The sequence below is a fragment of the Ascaphus truei genome, chromosome 3 (assembly GCF_040206685.1).
Source record: "Ascaphus truei isolate aAscTru1 chromosome 3, aAscTru1.hap1, whole genome shotgun sequence".
Lineage (NCBI taxonomy): Eukaryota > Metazoa > Chordata > Amphibia > Anura > Ascaphidae > Ascaphus > Ascaphus truei.
Genome location: NC_134485.1, coordinates 411,211,441 through 411,228,377, shown reverse-complemented (window position 1 = coordinate 411,228,377; position 16,937 = coordinate 411,211,441). Strand labels below are relative to the sequence as shown.

The following is a 16,937-nucleotide window of genomic DNA, read 5'->3' as shown; positions in this document are numbered from 1 at the left end:
CCCCTATTTACTAAGCAGTACTTTCCTTAAGGGACATATCAGCGCTGGAAGACACTTTACAGTCAATTCAAGTTAATGAGCCATAAAAGTGTACTCTGGTGCTAGAAGGTGTTTATGTAATGGCACCGTTTAGTAAAAATGGGACATAACACCAACAAAGGATATAGCACAGATTACATTGTTATTTCAGTGTGTATGTATTTATGTTACAGGGCAGATGTCACTATTTATAGGTGAAACCACTCTAAAAGGTATCTGACAAAAATACAGGAATGCACGGTACATCCCAATCTTTATCGATTAGCTTTTCTGTTTTGAACGTATATTGTATGTAGGTATATCTATATTTATATAACTCCCAAAGTGTACTCAGCGCTTTACAAGAGAGACAATACAATATAGGGAATTCTAATACAATAAGTGCAACAAACAAAATCAGGCCATAGGAAAGGAAATCCCTGCCCCGGAGAGCTTACAATCTAAGTGGAATGTTGGGAGACGTACAGAGACTGCAGGTGAGGGAATAAGTGCAGTAGATGGCAGTGCTTGGCCACAGTGGTTGGTAGGAGTGACTGGGTGTGGGAAACTAGCCAGGAGTCTGGGTTAATTGGGTGCTTCATTTAAAAGGTGAGTTTTTAGGTTTGACTGAAAGTTGGGGTGAGAACGTGCTGGCGTATACTTTATATACTGTATATTATATGTATTGCACCCAAAATATACTTTTCCATAAGGGAAAAGGCATCAATTTTGTGTTTTCCCACCAAAATCGATTTGATCATGTACAGACACTGTATATGTGGTGTAATACTGTATTTTGATACCTTGTCACCAGTGTCTGGCTTGGATTCTATATAATGAGGTGAAGCCGTCTTTTCCGTGCTGCAGAAGAGAAGAATGGACTTCATCCCCATTCACATGAAAGGTATGAACACTCTCACCAATACAGGGACACAGCTTGACAGCATAAGAGATGTATTTTGGGGCATATTTTTAGTTATCTGCACTGACCTCCATTTCAAACTATACATTGGGTTACAGACATTGTGGTATAAACAGGCTCCAATTTGCACAGGGCTATCTTTACAGAACTCTTTCTTTGCCAGGTATTGAAGCCTTGGCAGAAGATTCGGGAGATAGCATTCATTAGAACTGCTTCTCCTCCCATATTAAAGCAGAGGACGCAGGTATGGTTGACCCCGTTGCTTCCTTGAATGCTTCCAGTGTGCACAATAGTAGAGAGCTGGAAGGTACAGCAGGAGTTATCTAATGTAAGGGTGCTCAACTCCAGTCCTAAAGCCACCCCCCCCCCCCAACAGGTCAGGTTTTCAGGATATCCCTGCTTCAGCACAGGTGGCTCAATCAGTGGCTCAGTCTTTGACAGCCTCTGATTGAGCCTCCTGTTCTGAAGCTGGCATATCCTGAAAACCAGACCTGTTGGAGGAGCTTGACCCCCCCCCCCCTGATCTAATGAACCGCACTACAGGAACACATCTCTTGCGTGTTCCGTTATGATAAAGGAGGAAGCCATGGTCATCCTATATTCCCTTAAGGTTGATAAATGAAGAAACTGGTGTTGGTGTTTAACGGTAATTTTCTTCATCGACCAGATTCTCTAAAGCTATATTGCCAGCAGTAAAGCAGCGATACGTCGGTGATCTTTTTAACATGACAGATACAATTGAGTTATTCATGCCACATTACTTATTCCCATTCTTTTCATCCAACTCAAAAAACTATTGCAGAATTGTATTACCTAACCCAGGCTGGCGTTAGGCCTATCTATGTACAGGTCACTATATACATATGAAAGATACAGCTAGCCAACAGGTGATAAAAATACTTAATATTAACAATATCGCACATATTCCCATATTAACCAGAAGCCGAAGTGACCAGCTAGTCATGTTCAACCAATGGGCTATTAAGGAGTTGATATTTGTACATATACAGATGTGGCCTCCTGTTCTCTCCTGCTAGCCTAGGAAAATATGTGGCTACATTTCTGTGAGATTTTTCTGCAGTCAGACTAATGGCCCATCTAATTAACACAGCGGGGGTCCCTGCGTTTGAATGGGACTGCAGGGACAACACAGCAGGTGTCCCTGCATTTGAATGGGACTGCAGGGACAACACAGCAAGGGTCCCTGAATTTGAATGGGACTGCAGTGATCCCCACTGTGTTAATCCGATGGGCCTTTAGTCTTGCTGCAGAAATATCAAAGAAATGTTGAAGCGTTTGTGAGATAGCCACAGATTTTCCTAAGGCAAGTGGTCGGATACAGGCTGTTGCATCTGTAGGCGTTAAAGATTGTAAGCTTTGTGTCTCCTATTTGTAAGATGTTTATGTTGCATGTTAACCCCTTCATGCCTGTGTTTCTTTTGCAATACATTGGTAGCCTCAGACATCAAAGGGGTTAGATCCTTTTCTACCATGAGGTTTTCCAAGTCCTATTATATGGTGGAAAAGTGTGATATCTTCTCTCCCTCCACGATAGCTATGCTAGCAATGATTAACATGGAGTACCAAAAAACCACTACGGATGTAGCAAACCTATGTGTCTCCGGTGCCGCTGCCACATGTGGTCAGGAGACCTCCACTCCAAAAGATTAACACTGCGGGAGGGTCCCATTCAGAAGCATGGACCCTCCACAGCTTCATCGCTGCAGACACTGTCCCCAGCACAGCAAACTTTTGCTTGTTAATCTGTGGGGTGGATCTGTATGTCTCATTTATGTGTAAACAGACTGTCTGTGAATGTGTCTAATGATGGAAAAATGTATAGCAAGTAAAGAGCACATTGGTCATATAGTGGCACTGACGAAGTTGCTCATCTGTAAGGATTGAGGTAAGTAACACACACTTAATAACCATTGCATGCATTCAGAGCAACTTGACCTTTGCAGTCAAAATATCAGGAGGCAGTCAAAATATCAGGAGGCAGCCAAAGCAAGGAGACATAAGTCTAAAGATGTATTCAGTAAGTGACTCTGCTTGCTCAATAGGATGTTAGCAGTTATCCAAATGAGTAGCAATTCTTATACCCACTTGATGAGTGCTTGCATTGTAATCGTGAGCACATCAATTGTTAGGACATAGTCTTAGCTCCTAACGTGGGGTAGATGGGGCTAAATAGCCTGCCCTCTATTGTCTGAGTGGTCTCTGACTAAACAGAATGGTGAAAACACACTTGTCTTATATAGCAGCTCCTGTTAACCAGGTTGGTCACAGAATATAGTCACTATGGTAAAGTTGGCAGCCCTGGATGGTCATATATAACATACCCTGCTGCCGTGCCTTCACTTGGACCGTGACGTACCTATCCCGCATTGAACAGGTAAGTGCATTTATACACACGCTCTATATCACTTCTTGCTCAACTAGTGGCTATCAGAAGCGAGTCACCGCCATTCGTGGATCTGAAGCAGCCGCGGTGATGACGTAGTGGTCACGTCATAACCCGACGCGGGTTTCGTTCAGAGAGCTGAACTTCATGTTCCCTGCATGCCATACCATTAAAATGTAACTTTTTAACCTTCTTCTACTGGTGTTAGCCCCTGCATTTTTACAGCAGTGCTCCGTCCCTATCTCTGGATGTTCGTTTCTATTATTTGACTGGCGTGATGCACGCATCAGGACAAGCTGCCACATGTGAGTATGTATTTCCTCCACTATCTGATTGTGGAGGAATTGACCATCATCGGTGTTACTCTAGAGCAGGGGTGGGGAACCTTTTTTCTCCCAAGGGCCATTTTCATATTTATAAAATCATTCGAGGGCCATCCAAAATTATCAACTTAAAAATTAGCCTGCTGTATTTGGTGAAACATTTAATGACTCACCACTAATGTGATGGCTGGAACTGCTTCTCTTTGGGTGACTGACTGACTCTTGGGTGGTGGGTGACTATGACTGACTGTGGGTTGGTGTCTGTGCACACGCAAATGCACACGCACACACACACACAGAAATCGGGCAGGGGGTAGGGAAATCAGACCCTCAGACCCACTCTCTCTCTCAGACCCTCAGATCCACTCTCTCTCTCAGACCCTCAGACCCACTCTCTCTCTCAGACCCTCAGACCCACTCTCTCTCTCAGACCCTCAGATCCACTCTCTCTCTCAGACCCTCAGACCCACTCTCTCTCTCAGACCCTCAGACCCACTCTCTCTCTCAGACCCTCAGGCCCACTCTCTCTCTCAGACCCTCAGACCCACTCTCTCTCTCAGACCCACTCTCTCTCTCAGACCCTCAGACCCACTCTCTCTCTCAGACCCTCAGACCCACTCTCCCTCAGACCCACTCTCTCTCTCAGACCCTCAGACCCACTCTCCCTCAGACCCACTCTCTCTCTCAGACCCTCAGACCCACTCTCTCTCTCAGACCCTGAGACCCTCAGACCCACTCTCTCAGACCCTCAGACCCACTCTCTCTCAGACACACTATCTCTCTCAGACACTCTCTCTCAGACACACTCTCCCCCTCTCCTTCTCAGACACACTCTCCCCCTCAGACACACTCTCCCCCTCAGACACACACTCTCCTCCTCTCCCCCTCAGACACACACTCTCCCCCTCAGACACACACTCTCCCCCTCTCCCCCTCAGACACACACTCTCCCCCGCTCCCCCTGAGACACACACTCTCCCCCTCTCCCCCTCAGACACACACTCTCCCCCTCAGACACACACTCTCCCCCTCAGATACACACTCCCACTCTCCCCCTCAGACACACACTCCCACTCTCCCCCTCAGACACACACACTCCCACTCTACCCCTCAGACACACACACTCCCACTCTCCCCCTCAGACACACACTCTCCCACTCTTCCCCTCAGACACACACTCTCCCACTCTCCCCCTCAGACACACACTCTCCCACTTTCCCCCTCAGACACACACTCTCCCACTTTCCCCCTCAGACACACACTCTCCCACTCTCCCCCTCAGACACACACTCTCCCCCTCAGACACACACTCTCCCCCTCTCCCCCTCAGACACACACTCTCCCCCGCTCCCCCTGAGAAACACACTCTCCCCCTCAGACACACACTCTCCCCCTCAGACACACACTCCCACTCTCCCCCTCAGACACACACTCCCACTCTCCCCCTCAGACACACACACTCCCACTCTCCCCCTCAGACACACACTCTCCCACTCTTCCCCTCAGACACACACTCTCCCACTCTCCCCCTCAGACACACACTCTCCCACTTTCCCCCTCAGACACACACTCTCCCACTTTCCCCCTCAGACACACACTCTCCCACTCTCCCCCTCAGACACACACTCTCCCCCTCAGACACACACTCTCCCCCTCAGACACACACTCTCCCCCTCAGACACACACTCTCCTCCTCAGACACACACTCTCCTCCTCAGACACACACTCTCCTCCTCAGACACACACTCTCTCCCTCAGACACACACTCTCCCTCAGACACACACTCTCCCTCTCTCTCTCAGACACACACTCGCTCAGATGTACACACACACACTCTCTCTGACACACACAGGGGGAGGGAAATCTGATTGGGGGGGGGATCGGAGTAGGTGCCCTCCGCAACTGCTGCTCGGTGTTAGGTGGAGGACCGTGTAAGAGCGCAAGGGGGGGGGGGGGGGGGGAGTCTGAGCAGGGGGGATCGGAGCAGGTGCCCTCCTCCGCAACTGCTACCCGGTGTGGGGAGGAGGGGGCGGAGCAGGTACCCTCCGCAACTGCTACCCGGTGTGGGGAGGGGGGCCGTGTAAGTGCACGGGGGGGGGGGGGGGAGGAAGGGGCGGAGCAGGGCGGGATCGGAGCAGGTACCCTCCACAACTGCTGCCCGGTGTGGGGAGGAGGAGAGGCGGTAGTGAGGTGTCTCTCCCACCGCAGACTCGTTCTTCTATCCCCCAAGCCTCTTATACCCCCTTCCCCCCCCCCATCCCCCACTCCTCTTATACCCCTTCCCCTACTCCTCTTATACCCTCTCCCCCCGGAGCGCTGTTTACCCGAGCCGCCCTGGTGATACTCAGGTCCTTCATCACCTCAGGTGGCTGCTGCCACACACAGACAGTGACACACAAACACAGTGACCGTGACACAGACAGTGACAAACACACACACACAGTGACAGTGAGACAGTGACACACACAGTGAGAGTGACACACACACAGTGAGAGTGACACACACACACTCAGTGAGAGTGACACACACACACTCAGTGAGAGTGACACACACACACACACACACAGTGAGAGTGACACACACACACACACACAGTGAGAGTGACACACACACACACAGTGAGAGTGACACACACACACACAGTGAGAGTGACACACACACACACAGTGAGAGTGACACACACACACACAGTGAGAGTGACACACACACAGTGAGAGTGACACACACACACACACACACACACACACACACACACACACACAGTGAGAGTGACACACACACAGTGAGAGTGACACACACACAGTGAGAGTGACACACACACAGTGAGAGTGACACACACACAGTGAGAGTGACACACACACAGTGAGAGTGACACACACACAGTGAGAGTGACACACACACAGTGAGAGTGACACACACACACAGACAGTGAGAGTGACACACACACACACACACACAGACAGTGAGAGTGACACACACACACACACACAGTGAGAGTGACACACACACACACACACAGTGAGTGACACACACACACACAGTGAGAGTGACAGACACACACACACACACACACACAGTGAGAGTGACACACACACACACACACAGTGAGAGTGACACACACTGACACACACACACACACACACACAGTGAGAGTGACACACACACACACAGTGAGAGTGACACACACACAGTGAGAGTGACACACACACACACACAGTGAGAGTGACACACACACACACACAGTGAGAGTGACACACACACACAGTGAGAGTGACACACACACACAGTGAGAGTGACACACACACACAGTGAGAGTGACACACACACACAGTGAGAGTGACACACACACACACACACACACACACAGTGAGAGTGACACACACAGTGAGAGTGACACACACACACACACACACAGTGAGAGTAACACACACACAGTGAGAGTGACACACACAGTGAGAGTGGCACACACACGGTGAGAGTGACACACACACACACACACACACACACACACACACACACACACACACACAGTGAGAGTGACACACACACACACACAGTGAGAGTGACACACACAAACACACACACACACACACACTGACACACACACACACACACAGTGATAGTGACACACACACACACACACACACACACACACACACACACACACACACACACACACACACACACACACACACACACACAGTGAGAGTGACACACACACACACACAGTGACATTGACACACACACACAGTGAGAGTGACACACACACACAGTGAGAGTGACACACACACACAGTGAGAGTGACACACACACACACACACACACACACACACATACAGTGACATTGACACACACACACACACACACACACACACACACACACACACACACACACACACACACACACACACACACACACACACACACACAGTGACATTGACACACACACACAGTGACATTGACACACACACAGTGACATTGACACACACACACACACACACACACACAGTGACAGTGACAGTGACAGTGACACACACACACACACACACACACACACACACACACACACACACACACACAGTGACATTGACACACACACACAGTGACAGATACACACACACACACACACACAATAAGCCCACCTCTGCAAACAGACACAATATTAAGGCCTCTCCCCCCTTGGGGTGGGTAAGGTGCCTGGGAGGGGGTATGTGGGTTACCTGGGGCCCGGGGATGGGCTGCTGGAGCAGCATGGCCAGTGCAGCCGAGAGTGACAGGCCCGCGGAGCCTAAAGGGAGGGACAGGGGGGCGGAGCCTAAGGAGCCCGGCATTACTGGAGGAGAGAAGGGAGGGGGGCGGTGCTGTAGGAAGAGGCGGGCTAAAAAAAAAAAATCTTGACAGAGTGACAGCACGGGCAGCCAATCAGGAGAGGGGGAGTTTTTAAAAAAATTTTTTTTATTTTTTTATAAACCATTCTTGCAGGCTTCCTGGGGGCCGGACCAAATGACTTCGGGGGCCTTATACGGCCCGCGGGCCGGAGGTTCCCCACCCCTGCTCTAGAGGTTTGTCCAGTGGAGTACTCTCACTGAATTAAGCTATGTATCTCCACTACATGGACAGTTATTGCCATTAACTCCTCATATGAGATGCAGATACACTGGGTCTATCGGTCTCACTGGGCTCAACTCAGAGCTTATCCTATACATATTTATACTTATGATTCAAGACTCTATTGGAGTACATGTTTCCTGTGAACACTGGGCACCGTTATTTGGAACTTGTTTCTATTTTCTTATTATTTTTCTGTGTTTGTGTTCATTTCTATAAAATTAATAAAATGTATTTATTTTACTATTAGTAGAGGTTCGTGTGCGTCCTAGTAGGGTCTTCTCTCTGTCGTGTAATCCAATATGTATACCCTGACAGCACCACTCTAGAAAGTTATAATCATATCGGTAGGCTGAGCAGACATTCTGTGTGTTTTTGTGTCTCATTTATGTAACAAATCTAAGGGCCAAGTCTAGTATTATACGACTCGTACACACAGACACAAACGGGGATACCTGCATGATGTCCTCCAGACTCTTCGTGAAGGAAATCTCTGCTTCCACCATATAAAACTCTGCCAGGTGGCGGCGAGTCTGCGAGTTCTCTGCTCGAAACGTGGGACCAAACGTGAACACGTGTGTGATCCCCCTGGGTACAAAAACAGACACACACAAAACATCACTGGAAGTTTCTTTGAACACATGCACTTGCGCACACACCTATTCTCCTGCAGGTACAGCAGTGCTAGCCTGCTCATTGGTTTTAGTGCTGGCTTTACGTATCTCCATGCGAGATCCTACTCTAATTTTGCAGTGGTGAAAACCTTCTCTGCGAGATCTTCGTATTGCCCCAGGATTATACATAGTAATCATTCCTGCGTCCGTACTCCCTTGTCCGCACCCTCTTCCCAAACCTTCATTGCCTTAGAATGTTGAACAGGAATGCCACAGGTCCCAGGTCACATTTCTAACCCCTTTGCAGTTAATGGTGCCTGCAATGCAACGAGTCCCTCCGGCACCAAAGGAGTTAATTCAAGTTAGATCTTGAAAATGAAATATGTCGAGGATTACCTTTTCATATATAACGAAACCTGACGAATACCTTTTTAAAATACTTATCTCAATGTAAAACCCTTAGGCCCATATTTACCAAGCAGTGCTCTTTCATAAGACATCTTCGGGCACCACTCATGGCTAATTTGCTTGGACGGATGTAAAGTGTCTTCCGGCACCTGTAGACGCCTTATGGTATAGCATCGCTTAGTAAATACAGGCCTTAATACAATAAACAAAGCAAATAACACAAATCATATAAAGATCGATTGGTTACAAAGTGGGTAGAACACCCAGAGGCTGGAAGAGTCTGCGACTGTCACCCAATCTGTACCAGGACTTCTCCGACACGTGTAAACATAAATATGTAGAACAGCATCACAGTAGTTCTTTACCCTGACATGACTTCCAGGTGGAGCTGCCCAGAGACCGTCAAGAAGGCGGGAACACTGAAAAAACGCGCGTCGGCCCCAGCTTCAGGATCCATGTTTGCTGCCTGGAAAGTGAGAGAGTTAAAGTACGGATCGGGATAATTCTAAGCAAGGTTAGTTTTCTATCAAGTGCTGGCGCGAAGCCGTGCCAAGGTAGTTTAATAATGAAGGAATACTCCCTTTTTGTTAGTATAATAGTGTGTGAACAGTTTAATTTCCCACTGGAGGAACCTCTTCTTGCTTTCGATCTCTCCCACATTTTGGCCCAAACTATTAAAATCACTCAAACATATAAACTCCATATTTTTTTCAAAATAAGAATGTAGAATCCTTCGAAGCATGGACGAACATTACATTAACATCCTGCCCTGAAACCTGGCGTCTATGTCATGGGTTCACCCTGGGTGCCCCACGACGAGGTCGCTACGTTTCTCAAAGAAATGCTCTGTCTCTTAGGGGAGATCGGATCCTGCGCTCCTATGGACGGTGAATAGAAGGGGGGGGGGGGGGGAAGACACTCAATCCCCTTCCTTTCTATCGCGAATGTGCGCCGCCCCCTCCAGCACTCAAAGGGCTAAAAAAAAAGAGGCCACTGCAGCAAAAGATAAATATAATGAATAATCGGATGCTATATATATATATATATATATATATATATATATAAAAAAGAAAGCGCCCGATCCTAGTGCAATATGTATAAAAATACCATTTAATGTTCCCAATAAAAATTCCAACAATTTAAAACTCACAAACAACAAAGAATAAAGAGCATATTATGAGTAATACTCATGCACCAAACGCTGGAACTCTGCTGCTCTGCTCACACGCCTCTCTGCTGTGTACGATCAAAACCCCCTCTGAGCCACCATCCAGCAGGAACTCAGGGAGCGCACTGCCTCTCAGTGTCCTCCGGGAACAATCCACATATGCAATGGGTACTGGGCAGGGTTGAGCAAGGCGGGAACCGTGGAAAGTAGCCGTCAGCGTCTTTGACGGTGGCTCAGACGGGGTTTTGATCGTACACAGCAGAGAGGCGTGTGAGCAGAGCAGCAGGAGCAATTGTAGGTATAAATGGCACACCACTGTTTGTAAAAAGTATATAAATATTATTTTGCTTCTGGTGCTTACCTCCCAATGGTCCCGGCGTCTCAAAGCTGGACCTGATAATAGGCACAAAATAGAGGAAAAGAAGGAACACACAGGAGACTTGTTTTGAGTTTGAAAAAACTTCAATAAAGTATTCACAGCATCAGAGCTAATAAAGGTAATGTTTCAGGACTAATGCGTCCCTTCCTTAGACCCAGCACCCAGCAGAGCAGCAGAGTTCCAGCGTTTGGTGCATGAGTATTACTCATAATATGCTCTTTATTCTTTGTGGTTTGTGAGTTTTAAATTGTTGGACTTTTTACTGGGAACATTAAATGGTATTTTTATACATATTGCACTAGGATCGGGCGCTTTCTTTTTTTTCCGTTTTTCATAGATCTACTGGGAGGTCGTTGGTTCCATGTAGAAGGCTGCCAGTATCCTGATTAGAGTGTCATCATTGATCTGAGAACGTCACACAAGGATTATATCCACTCATGGTTTATTGGACTCTATATTGACATTTTAATTGTTTTTTCCCCATTAACTGCAATTTTATCATTAGCATCTATAGACACTAGCAATACATTGGTAACATTTATTAGCTAGGATATTATATATATTTATTCATCATTCATTTTTTTGGTTGTTACATCATTTTTGGTATATATATTTATGTTGGTAGCCCATAATATAAAGGCACATAATATTACATCATTTTTCCAATATTATATATTTACAGGTTTATATAGACCCTTTTGGGTGCAGTCGTGTGTGTGTGTGTGTGTGTGTGTATATATATATATATAATGGACCCAGGGTCATGCCTATGGTATGAATGGACCCAGGTAGCTTCAACTCAGTCCCCTTTCCAAAGCACACCAAGTCCTGTTATATTTTCTTCACTTTACTAGGAAAGGAGCAGTATATACAGGCACTTGCGGATGTAATGGTGTTGTGAGAGTGCTTCTCTATAGGTGCTTCGTAATTAAGGGCAGCCGAAAAGAATTGGCCTTGCCATAGGGGTGTAACATAAATGTACTCACTCTGCCAATGTCAGGAAGTAAAAACAGTGGGTACTGCTTGTGACACAGGGATAGGGGTCAGGCCAAACTAACTGTGAGCAGGGACAGGGGGGAATGGGAAAGCCCATTAACTTCGAAGCCTGGAGATGTGACAGACTGGAAGGAAAAAAGGCAACATAATGTATCCATTCCATCTGCACTGGGAGTGAAACTGCAAGGAAAGTAACATCCAAATACAGCTAGCAGGCAGAACTGCCAAGGAAAGGGGGGGGGGGAACAGAGAAGGCAGAAATGGGTATTTTTGTTCCATGACAATATATATATATATAAAAACCTTCAGTTTTACATTTAATTCCTGACAAAAATGAAAAGGCTTTACATTTTTACCAAGTCCTCTGTATCCTATTTAGTAATGAAGGCCTCATCATTATTTTACAAACAAAGAAGAACAAAGTGAGAACTGAACGTTTACCTCTAGATTCGGAGGCGGATACCCATAGAACCCCTTCTGGCACTGGAAGTGAATAGGCTGCAAGCCAGTGGTCCAACTCCAATCTTCAAGTCATTGACTGAGCCACTGATTGAGCCACCTGTGGGATATCCTTAAAACCTGACCAGTTGGGGGTTCTTGAGGACTGGAGTTGGGAACCGCCGCTGTAAGGGGTCTTGTGGTGCAGCATGGTGTCTTATGGAATAGCACTGCTTGGTCAATATGGGCCAACCCTCAATGGACATTGGGTAAGTTTAGCACTTTACTCGCTAGCTAACCTATCACTCTGTATTCTTCGTCCCAATGTTCTTAAGTATATTAATCTAGAGCTTTCTGTGAAAAACACCAAGAGGTAGAAAATACTGTACACAAAAGGAATAGGCCTTAACAACGGAACATTAATTAGCATGCACATAAGAAGCCAGCAGGGAAATGAAAGGCTTTCTAATGCATCTGTAAATGGTGTGAAAGCCACAACACCAGCCCGTTAATGACAAAATATATTCAAGTTAATACATACCTCAACCTGAAAGAGCTCCCCGGCTCCTTCGCAGTCGTTTGATGTAATTATAGGGGTGTGGATGTGCACATATCCATTACTCTATCGCAGAAACAATACAAGGGTGAAATTATAACCTGTGAGATAAGCATCAGTTATAGCAGCGGCAGCAATGGGAAGTCATTCCCAACCTGGCCAGGTCGGAGAGGCTGCAGCAGCAGCAATGTGAAGTCATTCCCAACCTGGCCAGGTCGGAGAGGCTGCAGCAGCAGCAGCAATGTGAAGTCATTCCCAACCTGGCCAGGTCGGAGAGGCTGCAGCAGCAGCAATGTGAAGTCATTCCCAACCTGGCCAGGTCGGAGAGGCTGCAGCAGCAGCAATGTGAAGTCATTCCAACCTGGCCAGGGAGGCTGCAGCAGCAGCAATGTGAAGTCATTCCCAACCTGGCCAGGGAGGCTGCAGCAGCAGCAATGTGAAGTCATTCCCAACCTGGCCAGGGAGGCTGCAGCAGCAGCAATGTGAAGTCATTCCAACCTGGCCAGGGAGGCTGCAGCAGCAGCAATGTGAAGTCATTCCCAACCTGGCCAGGGAGGCTGCAGCAGCAGCAATGTGAAGTCATTCCCAACCTGGCCAGGGAGGCTGCAGCAGCAGCAATGTGAAGTCATTCCCAACCTGGCCAGAGAGGCTGCAGCAGCAGCAATGTGAAGTCATTCCCAACCTGGCCAGGTCGGAGAGGCTGCAGCAGCAGCAATGTGAAGTCATTCCCAACCTGGCCAGGGAGGCTGCAGCAGCAGCAATGTGAAGTCATTCCCAACCTGGCCAGAGAGGCTGCAGCAGCAGCAATGTGAAGTCATTCCCAACCTGGCCAGGTCGGAGAGGCTGCAGCAGCAGCAATGTGAAGTCATTCCCAACCTGGCCAGGTCGGGGAGGCTGCAGCAGCAGCAATGTGAAGTCATTCCCAACCTGGCCAGGTCGGAGAGGCTGCAGCAGCAGCAATGTGAAGTCATTCCCAACCTGGCCAGGTCGGGGAGGCTGCAGCAGCAGCAATGTGAAGTCATTCCAACCTGGCCAGGGAGGCTGCAGCAGCAGCAATGTGAATTCATTCCAACCTGGCCAGGGAGGCTGCAGCAGCAGCAATGTGAAGTCATTCCCAACCTGGCCAGAGAGGCTGCAGCAGCAGCAATGTGAAGTCATTCCCAACCTGGCCAGGTCGGAGAGGCTGCAGCAGCAGCAGCAGCAATGTGAAGTCATTCCCAACCTGGCCAGGGAGGCTGCAGCAGCAGCAATGTGAAGTCATTCCCAACCTGGCCAGGGAGGCTGCAGCAGCAATGTGAAGTCATTCCCAACCTGGCCAGGGAGGCTGCAGCAGCAATGTGAAGTCATTCCCAACCTGGCCAGGTCGGAGAGGCTGCAGCAGCAGCAGCAGCAGCAGCAATGTGAAGTCATTCCCAACCTGGCTAGGTCGGAGAGGCTGCAGCAGCAGCAGCAATGTGAAGTCATTCCAACCTGGCCAGGTCGGAGAGGCTGCAGCAGCAATGTGAAGTCATTCCAACCTGGCCAGGTCGGAGAGGCTGCAGCAGCAATGTGAAGTCATTTCCAACCTGGCCAGGTCGGGGAGGCTGCAGCAGCAATGTGAAGTCATTTCCAACCTGGCCAGGTCGGGGAGGCTGCAGCAGCAATGTGAAGTCATTTCCAACCTGGCCAGGTCGGGGAGGCTGCAGCAGCAATGTGAAGGCAAAACAGAAACGCACCTACTAATTTCCATTAGCAACAGGATTAACCCCTCTGCTACCAGAAGAATTTCAGTGAACCCATTAATGGGACACAAACATAATGCCAATAGTGCCCATCTGATCGCATCAGACCTGTTGGCAATCATTGTGCAGGAATGACTTGCATATACAATACTACACACACACCACACACCACACACCACACACCACACACCACACACCACACACCACACACCACACACCACACACCACACACCACACACCCGCAATTTCCAAACAGATACAATAAGGTAATAAGGTTCTTACATGTATTTTTTTAATAGTTTAAAAAATAGTTTTAATAGCTATCTTTTTGTTTTTAGATGAAAAATACAGTATAAATGACACAAATGCAACAAGCACATTACAAGTGAGTATGCAGGTGCGAAGATAGCATTTCACTACACTGAGACATTTCTATTATAACGTAAAATGTTACACAGTTAAATAATTAGACATAAATGGTTATGCAAGTTTAGACCTTAGAGCATACCATGGTCTAAACTTAATTAAATTAATTAATCAAACATTAATTAAATTCATACTGTATATGTACAGTAGGTAACATTCAGTACCCCAGGTATTTATCATAGTAACTTCTGCCAGCAACACAATGCAATGCCATCTTTACCCTCCTGTCACTAGTAAAGTAAGAGCACCACCAAGTGGTAATATAAAGGTAGTGCCGCCAAGATGCTTAACGAAAGGTTCAGCTCATGGAAATTTACAGTACTAAAGCTTCCCACAGCATCAACAATTGCTTTTGGCCATCTAGTCCTAACTGACCTGGGAGAATTGAGAGAGTTGTTCTGGATGATTAGCGCTGTGTAATAAATTCTTAGTCATTTTCAATAGAGGGTGAAAAAAAAAAAAAAAAGCCATGGACATACAGAACTTTGCAAAGAACACATGATGGCATTAAAAAAATTAATAATAATATGAAGATGACATTTTTTGGCCCTGGGATTTGACAAATATCCTCCAGTTAAAAAGTTTGCCTCTTTGCCAAACAGCAGAAATAATAATATATTTATTCAAGGGAACTCTTGCAAAGAGAACGGAGGCGGGACTAGGCAGAGGTGTACGCTGTTCTAGAGCAGGGGGGCTCAACGCCTGTCCTCAAGCCCTCCCCCCCCCCCCAACAGGTCAGGGTTTCAGGATATCCCAGTTTGAGTACAGGTGCTGTGCTGAAGCAGGGACTGATTGAGCCACCTGTGCTGAAGCTGGGACAGTGGCACTTACTTCTTAGGCTGCAATTATAGTGCCAGCGGGTGCGTGCACAACCGCGTGATGCGCACGCGAAACTTGCACTGTAGGCTTGAGGCATCGGGAGGCGACAGGGAGGCGTGGCCGTGACGTGAGCCGTTTGCCCTCATTGGCTGAACCGCTCACGTGACGCGCCCGTCGCGCTGCAAAAACAATTCCAAATGTATTTTCAAAACTCGTACGCTTGCTCTCCAATAGTTTGTTCTGGCGGCGCGCGGCACCACTATACCCCGGAAGCAGAGTTTGATGTTATATATCTAACACAGGGGTGGCCAACTTCAGTCCTCAAGGGCCACCAACAGGTAAAGTTTTCAGGATATCCCTGCTTCAGCACAGGTGGCCTTGACTGAGCCACCTGTGCTGAAGCAGGGATATCCTGGAAACCTAACTTGGCGGTGGCCCTTGAGGACAGGCATTGTAACACCTCTAACACAGACCACTGTGTGCGTTAGACCCTAGCTAGATTACGGTCAATCTCTCGTGACCTTGAGTAAATCACCCTTGTGTCTGTTTAGAAGCAGGGATTGTACCTGCACATTTCTTTGCTTGGCATTCTTACAAAGCTGGATACACGGTCTGCATGGATATTTTAGGGGCATTACAATTTCTTTACATAAGGGAGTTCAAAGTGCCCTGTAATTATATTGGTCCCAGAGAAATTTACTATATATTGCTTTTGTGATAGCTCCTAAAGGCCCAACATTAGTAGTGTTCAGAGCTTTCAAAACGTCATTGCTTTCTCAAATGTGCTGTCCATATGGATAATGCAGAAAAAAGGGTAAAAAAACAAAATCAGTGCATCAAAAAACTTCACATGTATGTGTCCATCCACCAGGAAAATCTGAGAAGGCTGTGATATATATGTCTGATGATAATAGGACTTCCATCAGCATCAGCACAGAAAAAAGTTACGATGGTGAAAACACTAACGCGTTTCGCACCTAGTACCAGGTGCGAAACGCGCTTGTGTTTTCACCCTCGTAACTTTTTTACGTGCCAACAAAGTACGTTTTACCCACTTCCTGCAGTCCAGCCTGGGATATTTTTGTGCTGTGCACCGCCATTCTTTTTTTTTTTTTTTTTAATCTCTGCTCTCATATG

The 16,937-nt window shown here is 47.4% G+C and overlaps 1 protein-coding gene across 4 annotated transcripts in view; it reads right to left on the bottom strand.

The window, feature by feature from the left end:
* NARS2 (asparaginyl-tRNA synthetase 2, mitochondrial) overlaps window positions 1-16,937 on the bottom strand; it is a 70,725-nt gene that overhangs the window by 37,626 nt on the left and 16,162 nt on the right. For 3 of the 4 annotated variants that reach the window (XM_075592608.1, XM_075592612.1, XM_075592609.1), the window contains exons 6-8: window positions 12,820-12,900; window positions 9,663-9,763; window positions 8,731-8,863 (exon numbers count right to left, since the gene is read on the bottom strand). In XM_075592608.1, coding sequence (XP_075448723.1) covers window positions 8,731-8,863; window positions 9,663-9,763; window positions 12,820-12,900 — 315 coding nt within the window. The remainder of the gene's footprint in view (window positions 1-8,730; window positions 8,864-9,662; window positions 9,764-12,819; window positions 12,901-16,937) is intronic. The other variant, XM_075592611.1, reaches the window with a different exon arrangement.